This window comes from Peromyscus maniculatus, chromosome 21 (genome assembly GCF_049852395.1).
Source record: "Peromyscus maniculatus bairdii isolate BWxNUB_F1_BW_parent chromosome 21, HU_Pman_BW_mat_3.1, whole genome shotgun sequence".
Taxonomy (NCBI): domain Eukaryota; kingdom Metazoa; phylum Chordata; class Mammalia; order Rodentia; family Cricetidae; genus Peromyscus; species Peromyscus maniculatus.
Window position 1 is genome coordinate 39,427,108 of NC_134872.1, and position 14,056 is coordinate 39,441,163.

The following is a 14,056-nucleotide window of genomic DNA, read 5'->3' on the forward strand; positions in this document are numbered from 1 at the left end:
GGCCAGCAGACTGCTAATGCCACAGCCACGTGGCAATACATAGATTAATAAAAATGGGTTAATCTAAGTTGTAAGAGCTAGTTAGTAATAAGCCTGAGCCACTGACCAAACATCATAATTAATATAAGCTTCTGAGTGATTGTTTTATACGTGGCTGCAGGATGCAGAAAAGCCTCCAGCCACAAGACACCTTGAAGTAAACTAGAAAAAGTTGCCTCTGAGAAATGGATTCCAATAGAATCAATATGTCCCCCACCTTTTTACATTTAAAAAATTGCATGTATTTATGTATTTATTTATTCACTTTCATGTGTATGGATGTTTTGCCTGCATGTATGTCTGTGTACCACATGTGTGCCCAGGCCACTGTGGAGGCCAGAGGAGGGGATCAGATCCCCTGGGACTAGAGATGTGGATAATTGTGAGCCACCATGTGGGTCCTGGGAATGGAACGTGGATCCACTGAAAGAGCAGTGAGTGCTTTTAACTGCTGAGTCATCTCTCCAACCCCATGTTTCCCACATTTAAAATATGTTTTGCAACTGTTATACATGATACGGAAAAACAATAGAGCTTTTGGTTTTGAAAAAAAAATATAAATCAACACAGCAGATGAAAAAAATCTAGAGGAATGCATACCAAAATACTGTGCTCATTTTTGACATGTTAGGCTGTGGATTTAAAAAGGTTTCCCAGTTGCCTTTAATTTATAAGTAATATTAATCACACATTAATTTTGGGAACAAGAATAAAACAAGACAAGTTGTCATGATTAGGACAAAAAGCTTTGATCAGGAGAAAACATTTTTTAAAATTCATTTATTTTTATTTTTTTTGAGTGTTTTGCCTGCAAGTATTTAAGTGCACTGTGTGTGTGCACTGCCCAAGGAGGCCAGAAGACCATCCGGCTGGAGATTGGCTTGCCTCAGTCTACAAGGGTGCATCCTCCACATAGGGCTGATGTGGAAGCTCCTACCCCTGGCCTCCCCCTACACCTTACTCTGCTTCTTGGCCACAACCACTAAGGAGATAGGAAGGGCTGTCATGACCTCATGGACATAAGCCATAACCATGACTAGACGTGACCCATTCAATGACTTTCTTTTGTTCAATTTCACACTAAAGAAGCATTAAACTAGGTGATGGATTAATTATTTTAGGTTATAGATTTGGTTGAATACAAGGTTAAACGTCTCTTATCCAAAATATTTGGAACCAGAAGTGTTCCAGATTTTGGATTATTTGTATCTATGTAATGAGACGCCTTGCAGAGGGAACCTGAGTCTAAACCATGAAGTTCAGTCTGTTTCTCACACACCTTTGTGCATCCTGTGTGAAGCTGATGTATACTGTATCTTTGGTGGCTCTGAATTGTGACTGTAGCCTAACACGTGAGTCAGAAAGTGTGAAGCTTTCTGCTCGTGGCATTAGGTTTGTTTTAAAAAAGGTCTGAATTTCTGAGTGTGGCCGTTTGAATGAAATGGCCCCATAGGCTCACAGGGACTGGCACTATGAGGTGTGACTTGTTGGAGTAGGTGTGGTGTTATCGGAGGAAGTGGGTCACAAGGGGGCTTTGAGGTCTAAAATGCTCACGCCAGGTCTACTGTAACATTCACTTCCTGCTGCCTGCTGATCCAGATGCAGAACTCCCTCTCCAGCACTGTGTCTGCCCACCATGAAGATCATGGACTAGACGTCTGAACTGTAAAGCCACTTTCAGTGAAATGTTTTCCTTCGTAAGAGTTTTCTTGGTCATGGTGTCTCTTCAGAGCAATAAAACCCCAACTAAGTGAGCCTGCTGGATTTTGGATTTTTGGATTAGGGATGCCCAAACTGCAATCCACCGAACAGGATCAAAGCGTGCACAGTGGGGTAGAATGAGAAGCCAGGCACTGTGTCTTAACTGGCTCTTTAGAAGGTTCTGGTCTCACTTCCAGAGAGAAAGTGCTGAGAAGCCATGATCAAGATTTGCCAATATCCTGGTTCTCTTGCTGGCCCCCAGAGGCCTCTTTTCTACATTGTTCCAAGTGTCTCTTTTGCTCTGGAACAGGCACCAGACAGATGTTTCAGGGGGATAAGAAGGCCTCTGAATTGACAGCTGAAGGAACTGAAGATCGAGAGGTTGATACCATGGGTCTCAGAGTCTCTGCGACTCCTGAGGACACCTTAGCATTCTCTTGAAAGTAGGAAACGGCCTCTGTCCTAGGGACAGACACAGGACATGCACAGGCAGAGGTTTCGGCTGAACTGCTCATTTTTCAAGGCTTGGCTCCAGGATAGAAAATGGGGCTCTCGTCTGCAGGGATAAAGAAATGACGAGATGTCCTAACTCACTAATTTCAAATGGTCCAGCTCCCTCCCAGGGAAGGAAGCATTGTCTGGAGAGACTACGTCAGAGTGAGGGAAGTGACGTGTCCCTGCGATGTCAGAAGCGGCCCTTGATGGCCCTTGATGTTTCAGTCAATGAGTTCATTACCCTGCTGCTGAGAAGGCAGAGTGAGGCTGTTCCCCACCATCCAGGAAGGAGGCTAAGTCACTTGGGAATCGCCCCTCCCACGGAAACATGTGCCTGAATCCATGGGAAGTCACCAGGCTGCTCCAAGGAGAGACAATGGGAGACTAATGCTGTGTGCAGCCGGGAATAGTGAGCTGACCACAGACTCAAACAAACCACCTCCGAGGCCTGGGAAAGTCGTCTCTTCGGCAGTCTCACACAGGACAGTGTCCCTAGGACCACACAGTGGCAATCAGGCAGCGAGAGAAGCCGATCCCTTCCCCTCGGGGGGCCTGATTTTTCCTTCCCATAAGATGGATTTTTCTGGAGCTCAAAGAAAAGGATTAGTCCTATGTGGCTTTCCTGCAATCACGTTTGGAATGTTGTCACTACTGTTGCTATTATTGTTATTCCAATTAAGAAATCACACACCCTCTCAAGAGAACATCTTTCTAGAGGGCTGACTTGCCCTGGCCTTGCTCTGTTAAGTGGGCAGGTAGACTCCAGCTCTGCTAGAGAGGTTTGCTACAGGACGCCAGGTATGTGGATTCTGCTCAGACCTGCCAGACACCCCAGTCTGGAGATAGCTTTGTGACACCACCTGGCTGAGGTGATTTCCCTCCGGGGAGAAAACTAGAAGCCAGAACATCAAACCCACCAGGCGCTGCCTTCCCCTGCAGCACAGCAATAAGAGACCACAGCCCTCTGACAGGAAGGAACAGGACCCCCAAAGAGGTAGCCAGGGAAATTCCTGCCTCGGTGAGGGCAGAGGATGCTGGATGGGGGGGTTGCGGTGGTGGGGAATTCCTACTGTTCTGCTTGCTTCTTAAGAGCTCCTGAGATCACGTGAGAGAAATGACATGTTTTCTTGAGATGAATGTTCTAGACTAGTGAGAGACTATTTTCACTCAGAAAGAGGATGTATGAAGCCATAGAACATAGAGGAAAGCTTGGGGACACAGAGAGGAAGAGGGAAGGAAGAGAAGGTGGGTCCCCTCAGAAGACACACTCTTAGTGGGTGGCACAAGAGGAAAGAAGCAGCCAGGACCCATGTCCACACATCTCCTGAGGCAAACCAAGGGATGCTGGTGTGGTCCCTTGAGAGCTAGACTTTTGTTAACATGGTGACGTATTTTGCAAGCCAGTCTTATTAAAGGTCTCCAAAAGTCCCTCAGCTGTCAAGCATGGGTTGAAAATGGAATACTGCACAAACTGTAGTCAGTTAGTTTTGATCTTAGTGTTCCTCTGAATAGTCTCCTTCCCATCTTTCACTGGTTATATCCTCCATCAAGGACTAGGAGAGGGATCTTTCTGCAGGAAATGCTCTGTTAGTCACAGCTGAAGGCCTCAAGAAGGAAGAGAAGAGGGTGAGATGACAGAGGCCAGCATGTTGTACATGTTGGTCTACCCAGGTGTCTGGAGGTGAAGGGCCCTGGCTGATCACCCCTGAATTTGATAGGCACAACTGAGTCAATACCAGAAACTAATGTTCCGTTGAAACTAATGTAGCTGTGGTACATTTCTTTAATGACACAGGGACATGAACATGAGAAATCAGGATTCTCAATAATGGCCTCCTTGGTATTAAGGCCCGAGGATTTATTACAGACATCCAAAAGGAGATGGTACATGATGGTGAGTGAGAATTAGGTACCAGTGGAAGACCTAAAAGAAGGTAGATACTAGAAAACAGCTACATTCCATTCTTGTATTCAGCCCTGGTTATAGAAGTGGAGACAGATTCTGCTCTGGAATTAGTAGGCTGAAGACGACTCCTGCTTAGGAAAAGTAAACATAGCTTGTTGCTCCTAGGAAGGCATTGAGAGTGAGACCAAAAAAAAAAAAAAAAAAAAAAAAAAAAAGGGAATTAGAGAGTCAATGAATCTATCTCCTGTGTGAGCCCCAGAGGAGAGAGTAGATAATTAGTAGCTAAGAAATTTAAAGGAGGCCCAGGGAATGTGCAAAACAAAGGCTTTTCCTTCATACAGAAAGATATGAATTTTAATTAAAAAATGATTAATGATAATGTTCAGTGAAAATAGTCAATACCTAGACTAATATTCATGTTCTTTTATCATGGACTAGAGTTAAAGATATTTATCTCCAAAGGTTCATATGCTATAGGGTTGGCCTTCAGTGTGGCCATGTGGAGAGGTGATGGGTCCTTTAGAAGGTGAGACTCAGTAGGAGAAAATTAGGTCACTGGGGACTGGCCCCTTTAAGACATTATTGGGTTCTCCTGGGGTGAGCAAGTTGACAGACAAGAGCAAGTCTAGCCCCTCCATGGTCTCTAGTTTCCTCATCTTACTATGTTTTGACCCTTTACTCATAGGATACTATCTGCTATATTCTGATAGGACCAGAAAGGCCCTCACCAGAGGCCAAATGGATGGAGTCACCCGACCTTGGACTTTCAACCTTCAAAATTGAACTATAAACATCTTTCTTCCTTTGAAAAGTTGTTAGCCTCAGGCATTTTGTTATAGCAACAGAAAGTGGACTGAGACAGGCTAGCCCAAGGGAAATTTTCCGGGATGAAAATCTACACAAGATGTGACATGGCCGGTCACCTTAGTACATGCAAGAAGCTAGCTAGGTACCAGGACATTTCATGGTAGTGGGAATGCTTGAGTCCAATCTTGAGATTTCCCGGGTGGCTAAGGAATAGTGTTCTGAGAAAGTAACACCCAGTTTATGCAAAGCACAGAGACCTAAGAAAGCGTGGTGTTGGGAAGTAGTTAGTATGCCCTGGTGGTTGGTTAGAAGTGACTGGGAATAAGAGATACTAGGGAGACAGGCAGCACCACACTAATTAGAGGTTAAAATAGGATGAGAGGAACCCAGATGGGGGTGAGATCTGAGGGTTTTTAAATAAGGGAGATGATACAAGAACCTTTTGCACTCAAAGAAAATCAATCAGTTGAGCCCCCCCCCCATGGAACAAACAAGCCTGGGTTTGGGGGCAGGCCTAGATAGGAGCAACTTGGAGCTTCTGCCCAAAGCATCGAGCTACAACAGAGCTACAAAAACGATCTCCGAGCCTGGATCACAACGACTTGAAGGCAGATGGGCTGTGGTGAATGACTGGCAGATGTCCACTTGGACAATTCCGTGGAAGGAAGAGGAGCTGAGACAAGGAGTCCGGGATTGGGAAAAGGTGTGGGGACTGAATTCAGTCTGCGCAGACTGAATTGGAACTCCTGTAGTGTCAGGTGGAAATAGTCATGGGAAGCTGGGGGAGAGGCTTGTTGTGAAAAGACTTGAGTTCAAACTCCTGACCACTACGTAGAAGTTGGGCGTAGGTACACGTGCCTGCAACCCTAGTGTTGAGCAGTGGAGACTGGGGATCCTGGGAGCTCACTGGTCAGCCAGTGAGAGATTCTGCCTTTAAAAATAATGTGGAAAGTGATAGAGGAAGAGACCCAACATCCTCTTGTGGTCTCCATGTGCACATGCATGGGCATCTACACACACACACATACACACACACAGACAGTTCAGTGGGCATTTGGGAGTAATGCCAATCCCATCATGCAGAATACCTACACTGTGCCAAGCATGGCCATCAACAATCTCATCTGAGACCTATAGCCCCTTGTGGGGCAGGCTATGGATCTAAAACTCAGTTTCCAAAATGTCCTTTCCATTGAAGCTATCTACTGCAGTTGCCCATTACACACACCCACGCAGCTTTCCTAAGGACTCACTGTAGGTCCATTCTCGGGGGTTGTAACTCTGATGCAGAGCCACAGACTGGGTTAGAGGAAGAGACACGGGGTCCTTGGTGTGAGTAGCATCATGGAAGCAATGGTGTTCACACAATAAGGCAGAGAGAAGACCCAGGGAGCCATGGCAGGCTTGAGAAGGCAGGTTCAGAAGCCAAGTGTCATCCCGAGAGCAAGCAGGGTCAGGGTGGGCAAAGCCTGAGGGGGGCTGGGACACATGTGAGGTCCCAGTTGGGCTCTGTGGAATCCCTTCCTGGTAAGGGGTATAGGGAAAACTGATGTCCATGTTTAGGGAGGGAACTGAATGGAGACAAGGTTATCCAAGTCTGCAGAAGAGACCGGAGAGAAGGGAAGTGTGAGTTAGACCACACTACAGTTATAGGGGAGGGGGCAGGGACAGATAGGGAGGGAGGGAAGAGGGAGGGAGGGAGGAAATATGAACAGTCACACACACACACACACACACACACACACACACACACACAGTGGGTAAATTCATGGGGGAAGCTGAGGAGAGAGGATGGTAGGATGCAGTGGTCACCCACGGAGTAAGGACCCCGGGCATGGAGGAATGGGCCTCCAGAACTGGCGGGTAGATCAGTTTTCATCAGGAGGAGAGACTCTGATATTTTTTGACACCACAGAGAAAGGTTAGGAGCCCCATGTGCCCCAAACTGCGGAATACAAAGCCATTTCATTTCTGCAATGAAGGTGAATGAAGGCCAGAGGCTACCCGCAGAATGAAAGGTTCACGAGCCCCGAACAACACGTTCACTCTGTGGAACTGGAAAGTGCTTCCCGGATCCCCTCATCACCACCCTTGCTCGAACCTCACATTTGCTTCTCCTTTATGTGCCTTTAACGCCAAGGTCATGGTGCTGTGACGTCAGCCTTGCCCTTGCTGGTGCCACAGACTTGGGTGTTGTCTGCTCTTCCACCTCAAGTCTTTCTTATTGACACTGGGCCAGTCTGCCTGCACATCTCTCAGTAATTCCACTGTGTAGACCCGGGGAACCCCAAATCACCCACCCACCCGCTCATCTGGTAAGCCACTTCAGCACCTCGCTTCCACCTCCCTATATGGAAGGGGCAGTTAGGGGACCGTTCCCAAGTGAGGTTTAATTAGAAGGCCTTGAATCCTTACACACACGAAAGGGGCATAATCACTCCTTTTTCGTGGCAGGATTGAATGCTTCTATGAAGGGCCAGTGAAAATAATGTTGACTCTGAGATAAGAACAGGATGGAATGACCAACGGCGTTCAGTGGTAGGAGGTTGATTGACTAATGGTCTCAGAACTGAGCCTTCCATCTCTCCTCCCCTCCCCTACTACTCAGAAGGTTTAGATCTCAGCAAGGGAATAAAGACGCAAAGATATGAGTTGATATTTAAGAGGTAGAGGTTGGGTGTACTCACACAGCTCGGTCCTTCTCAACTGGGGATGCTTTTATCTGGGAGCAAGAGAGAGCATACTTGTTTTGGCTGATCTTTATAAGTGCACTCCGAGGGCAAAATTCCTGTAATCACACCAAAAGAGGTCACGTCATTTGAACCCAGGAAGTCCCCAATTCGTGAACAATTTTATTGCAGCTCAAGCTGTTATCACTAGCTACTAGTCATTACCCCATTTGGGGTGCCACTCAAGAGAGCGGGTTAAGTTCACTTTGACTTACATATCTTTGCTGAATAAAAGTCATTGCTAATTCCTCTGTCATTCATCTAAATTCTAGGTCAACTGCTAGGCCTGCTCACACACGTACACACACACACACACACACACACACACACACACACACACACACACACACACTTCTATCTTGGTTTCAGCCTCAGCCATCTCTTTTTGAGATAGCTGTGACCATGACCCTGTCGCTGAAAGTCCTGCTTTCCCTTGTGAGGTTTCCCAGAATCTTTATGAGAATCTTCAATGTCCTTTCCCCTGACTATAGTGTTCTGGCCCCCAGGGACTTCCTGCCCTGTGGGTCAACAACAAAGTTACTCCCTGGAATTTGAGGCCTTTCTTGTGGGATCTCAGACCATCTGCTGTATACCTCTCCCCGCCCCTGAGGCATGCCTCAGGACATCATTTCACACATCTCTGGCTTGTTTCTTCCCCTGTAGACATTCTCAAGCAGCACTACACACTGGGAATGCTCATTCAACCAACAGACCATGGGGTGGCAGGGGAGGACAAGGCTGAGAAAGGCCCGGGAGGTGCTTGTATCTAAGGGCTTGCAGAGGGGCCCAGGCAGGAACAAGAAGACACACGCACAGAGTGGTACTGAGGCTGGGGAGGTGTCTCAGGGGATAAGGAGATTGTTGTACAAACAGAAGTGGAGTCTGGACCCCTAGAACCCACGGAAACATTGCGTACACATGGCAGCCCATCTGTGATCCCAGCACTCTACCCAAGGGCAGAGACGGGATCCCTGGCTAGCTAGACTAGCTGAATGCATGAGCTCCAGGTTGAGCCCTGGCTTCCACATACATCTGACCATGCATACAGACACATACACACATACATACATACATACATACATACATACATACATACATACATACATATATACATACATACATACACAGAGAGAGAGAGAGCCCAGAGTGAGCCTGCCCAGCTGTCAACTGCAGTGTGACAAGGCAAGCCAGATGATCCTCCCATAGAAGCAAGGAGACCACAGTGCTCTGAGCATGAGTAGAGTCCAAACCACAAGGGATGCCTGAGTAGTAGGAGGAGGAGCGAGCAGACAGCTGCGTCCCCTCAGGCCAGGGGGAAAACCCTTTTCTAGGTGGACACTTACTCGGCGGTTGTTACACTTCAACACTGTATAGAATTTTTCCGAAGGCACACTCTGATTTGGAAGGGCTATGACAATGGCGGGGACATAGAAGTCAAATCCTTTGTCTGTCACGATTTTGGCAAACACATAATCCCCAACCTGTAGAAGAAAGCACATGCCACAGCAAAGAATTTGCTTGCAGAGCTCACACATAATTTAATATAAGCTCGTTTTCACAATAGTCACTGATGACTGGCAGGTACTGGTGATAAAATTCTAATATCGAGCTTTAAAAAAAAAAATCAGACAAGAAAGGGTTCCACAATTCTCTGAGTTTATTGGGCCACACCTGCAATTTTGTGAGCACTTTGGAAAACCCAGTTTTGGTAGGAGTTTGGCAACTGACAGTCAGCAAGATGGTTAGTGTAGCATGAATTTTAAAATTCTTATTAATAAAATCAAACCTGAGGCCAGTTATTGGAGTGAGCACTGGAGGATCAGAGAGACAGAACAAGCCACAGCTAACCTCACCTGGCCAACTTCTCAGCTGGTCTTGTTTCCTCAGGCTGGAAGCCTCTGTGTCTTCATATCCAAATGGCTCTCAGCTGAACTGTGCTGCTCGAAAGTCTGAACGCTTAACCAGCCAAATGCTTCTAGTTTCTGGTCCTCACGCCTTATATACCTTTCTGCTTTCTACCACCACTCTCTGGGATTAAAGGCTCGCTTTCTGAGATTAAAGGCGTGCATCACCATGCTTGGCTGTATCCTTGAACACATGGATTTCTGCTTCTGGAATGCTAGGATTAAAGGCATGTGCTACCACTGCCTATCCTAAGTCTCTAGTGGCTTTTCTGTTCTCTGACCCCAGATAAGTTTATTTGGGTACACAATATTTTGGGGAACACAATACCACCACAGGTTAGGGTTCTGAAACGCACAGAGATCGGCAGAAATAAAGACTGGGGCTGAAGGAGTGTCCAGGGTGTTTGATATAAAGAGATGGGGACCGTGTCCCCAGTGTTATAAGGTCTGTCCCCCAGACACAGGAAAGAGTGGGTTTGGTGAATGTCAGTCCCAGCACAGACATGGAATCCACGGTGAGGGTTACACAGAGGTATAGATGATTTTGCAAAGGGGCACAGTGAGGCTGCCGGGTCCCTGTCAGTCACCAGGAGGAACATGCAGGAGGTGTGCTATGGGTCTGGTCCAGGAAGTAGGAACAGACCAAGGATAACCCACACGATCCCTCCCTGTCTGGCACCACGCAGGAAACAGCAGCCCTGGGGCTTGAAAGGCCTTCCTTTTGGGCCTTGCCCTCCCATGTCTGGGTGTCAAGACAGTGGCAGGCGGATGAACCCGGCACGGTGTAGGGCTTATTCATTTATAATCAGATGAGAATGTATTCGTCTGTCTCATCCGTGGAAGGCACACTCGGAGTAACTGCATTATGACATCACAGGTTGGCAGCGGCTGACTACAAGGTCACAGGAATCACTAGTTCTGTCCTTGATATAATATAATGCAGCCTTCTGCAGTGAAAGCTTCAGGAACACTGGGAGCCACACAGTTTCCTTCCCCCTGTGACAAGTGTCACAAGATATTAGATGAGCCACTAGACACAGTGGATGGCTACATTAAGAGGGAGTTGGCACATCAGTCACAAGCAGAGACACTGATTGCCAAGTGATAGGAACTAGAAACTGGCTGCTGCTCTTCCTGCCCAGACAAGCTCCCTACAGGAGCCCAAGAGGGCCACATAGGGACCTTTGCCATCCTCTGTAATCCAAGACCCTGTGGACAGTATAAAGCAGTGGTTCTCAACCTTCCTAACGCCATGACCCTTTAATACAGTTCCTCATGCTGTGGTGACCCCCAACCATAAAATTGTTTTTGTTGCTACTTCATAACTGTAATTTTGCTACTGTTATGAATCGTAACATAAACACGTGTTTTCCGATGGTCTTAGGCGACCCTTACGAAAGGATAGTTTGCCCCCAAAGGGGTCCTGACCCACCGGTTGAGAACCAGCCATAATCAAGGGTCCCAGAAGGGGTCAGAGAGTAGGTACCTGAAGTTGTGGGCAGGGCATGGCGCCCCCAATGGGTGTGATGAAGGAGATGGGTACAATCGTGGTTTCTCCATACCTGAAGTCTACCAGCGCGTGAGTGGGGCTCACACATTTCTTCACAACCCCTGGAAGGATCAAAAGAAACAAAGCACGATGACAGCCACAGTTCTGCTCCACCCCGTGGTCTGTGCTGAGTCAAAGCCCAGGCCTCTTTAAATCAGCACACCCCTTTGATCCCTGCAGGGGGAAACGTCGGATATAGTCCGATGCCTTCTGGGGCTGAACACGAAGCGGAGGAATAAAATGTTCTGGTTTCAGAGGTGAAGGAGAGCCCACTCATGCAGCACCAGCAGTATCCCATCCTGCTGACTGTTCTAGGAACAGCTTCCTACCGGGCACCCCCCCACACACCCAAATCTTATCTATTTATTCTAGTCCCGTGTCCTTCTAGAGAGACTGAGTGTAGGCACTGTTAAATTGTGAGAGTAAAGAGGAAATATAAATGCCCACCTAAATCAGCTTTTCATTTGATATTAGAGAAATGAAAAGGTCGCCAGGCTGAACATACCCCATGGCTTTCCTAAAAAAAAAAAGGAAGAAAAAAAGAAGCAGCCACACGTAGTTTGTCTTTTCATTATAGGTAAAGAGAACGTTACACATGTTTTTCAATTTTTATAATTTTATTTATTTAGAAACAGGATCTAATTTTGTAGCTCTGGCTGGCCTACAACTATCTATGTAGACCAGGCTAGCCTCTGTATCTCAAGCATTGGGATTAAAGTCATGTGCCGCCATGTCTGGCCAATTTTATATTCTTCACTTTTGCATATTGTTGTGCTGAGGACTGAACACAGGAACGTGTACATTTAAGGTAAGCACCTGTGACTGACAAAGTGTAGTGTGTGGTCCCAGACCATCGTCACAACAATCTTACCAGCAGTCTAACCATTTCAAATCCTGTGTGGAAAGACAGGGCAGCTGAGGTGCGGGCAAGCTGAGTGACTGCAGGCAAGCAGCTAATACAGGAGAGGAAATTCAGGTGAATAAAAACTTGGGGCTAGCTGGCTAGAAACATTTAGAGGAGTATCCCGCCGCCGTCCCTTGCTTATTTTTTTCCCATCGTAACTTGTACCTATGACACAGGGCAGAAATCACTATGAATTCCCTGGTGAAAAATTCTTTTTTTGTCATTGGAAGAATGACCCAGTTTCCATAAGTAATGATCTCATCGTGTTTGAAATGGGTCTTCCTCCTTGCCTGTCAACATCTGGACAGGACAGGCCACCCATCAGCTGGCCACTTCCACCCTGCAGGAAGCAGTCAATTTCCTCCTCGACTCCTGGGATAGATGTGGCTACATGGGAGTCCCTGTTATGATCCTGAGGCTAGCAGTAACAGCCAGTCAGGCTGAGTGTACACCAGTGTAGATGTGTTTTCAGGCAATGGGCACCCAGTTCATTACTGCCATGCTGCCTTTCTGCTGATTGATGGCATTTAAATCAGACCTTTTCATGAGGAAGGATTAAGATTTAGACTAACCGTCACCAGAAAGAGTCACCAATAAATTGTCTATTAAAACCTATTTGGCCTTGTTTTTTAAGAGGAGAAATTACAAACTCATACCAACCATATGGTCCAAGTTGCCATCACTAAGGAGGACAAATGGACATCATGTGCCTCTGGACAGGATGACACCTGAGTGACATCACCAAGGTTGTCTTCTGGGCAAGAATGTATGTGTTGAGTCTAAGCTAAACAAAACCAAGTAAGGCCATCCTGTAATTAATTAAGGCCTTACTTTTAATTTTAACAACATGAAAGTTTACTGAAGAGGTTAAATAAAAATTCTAGATTAAGGGGCTTTGTGTGGTGGTGCACACCTTTAATCCCAGCACTAGAGAAGCAGAGGCAGGTGGATTTCTGTGAGTTTGAGGCCAGTCTAGTCTACAGAGTGAGTTCTAAGCTACTCAGAACTACATAGTGAGACCCTATTTATATAAAACAAAAACAAAGACAAAACAAAAACCACCACCAAGGGTATGTTAATCAAATGTAACACGTGACTCTGAATTTGGATCTGCACTTAAAAAAAATGCACAAGGCATCGGCAGGCAAGTAACAAAGGCGGAACACCCATGAAGGTGCACAGTGATGTCAGCTTCCCTGAAGGTCATTTTTATTGTGGTTCCATCAGGAGAGTGCCTGCATTTTTGAGAAAGAGAGTTGTGATGTGTGATGAGTGCTACCTAACCTCTAATCCTTTGATAGTTCAGAAAAGGGGTGTGCGTGCGTGCGTGCGTGCGTGCGTGCGTGCGTGCGTGCGTGCGTGCGTCTGTGTCTGTGTTTAGGAAGGGAAAGTGAAAATGTGAAAAAGTAAAAGACTCACAGATAATAAAATGGGACAAAATGTTAAAAATTAGTAAATCTGGGTAAAAGGAATTTAAGAATTCTCCATTTTCTTGTAACTTTTCTACAAGTTTAACTTTTTTTTTTTTTTTTTTTTTTTTAAAGAAAAACTGACTCTGCAGGAGAAGTTACAGTCTCCAATTTTAAAAAGATCCCTTGACTTTGAAGGGTGGGAAAAGGCAGAGAATCTATGTCCATCCAGCTCTCCTGTGCGCTGCGTTTGTATGTGTGAGTACAGGTGCACACATGCCTTGGTGCACATGTAAAGGTCAGAGGACAACCTCCAGGGTTGGTCTTCTCCTTATTCCTTGTTTGAGAGCCTCTTGTTCACCACTGTGGATGCCAGGGTCACGGCCCCATGAGCTTCTGGGAATTCTCCTCTATGTCTCCTGTCTCCCTGTGGGAGTGCTGGAGTTCCAGATATGCACTGTTGCGTCTGACTCATGTCAGCTCTGGGGACCTCAACTCTGGTCCTCACGCTTCCATGGCAAGTGCTTTCCCCACGGACCAACTCTGCAGACTGCCATTTAATTGCGTGGCGTGAATGTTTATCGACTAGCCGCAGATCAAAATTACGGGTTCT

General features: G+C 46.5%; 1 protein-coding gene across 3 annotated transcripts in view; it reads right to left on the bottom strand.

Moving 5' to 3' along the window:
- Vwa3b (von Willebrand factor A domain containing 3B) overlaps window positions 1-14,056 on the bottom strand; it is a 195,408-nt gene that overhangs the window by 3,084 nt on the left and 178,268 nt on the right. For all 3 annotated transcript variants that reach the window (XM_076557482.1, XM_076557483.1, XM_076557481.1), the window contains exons 24-26: window positions 11,068-11,192; window positions 9,021-9,158; window positions 7,636-7,736 (exon numbers count right to left, since the gene is read on the bottom strand). In XM_076557482.1, the coding sequence (XP_076413597.1) occupies window positions 7,636-7,736; window positions 9,021-9,158; window positions 11,068-11,192 (364 nt within the window). The remainder of the gene's footprint in view (window positions 1-7,635; window positions 7,737-9,020; window positions 9,159-11,067; window positions 11,193-14,056) is intronic.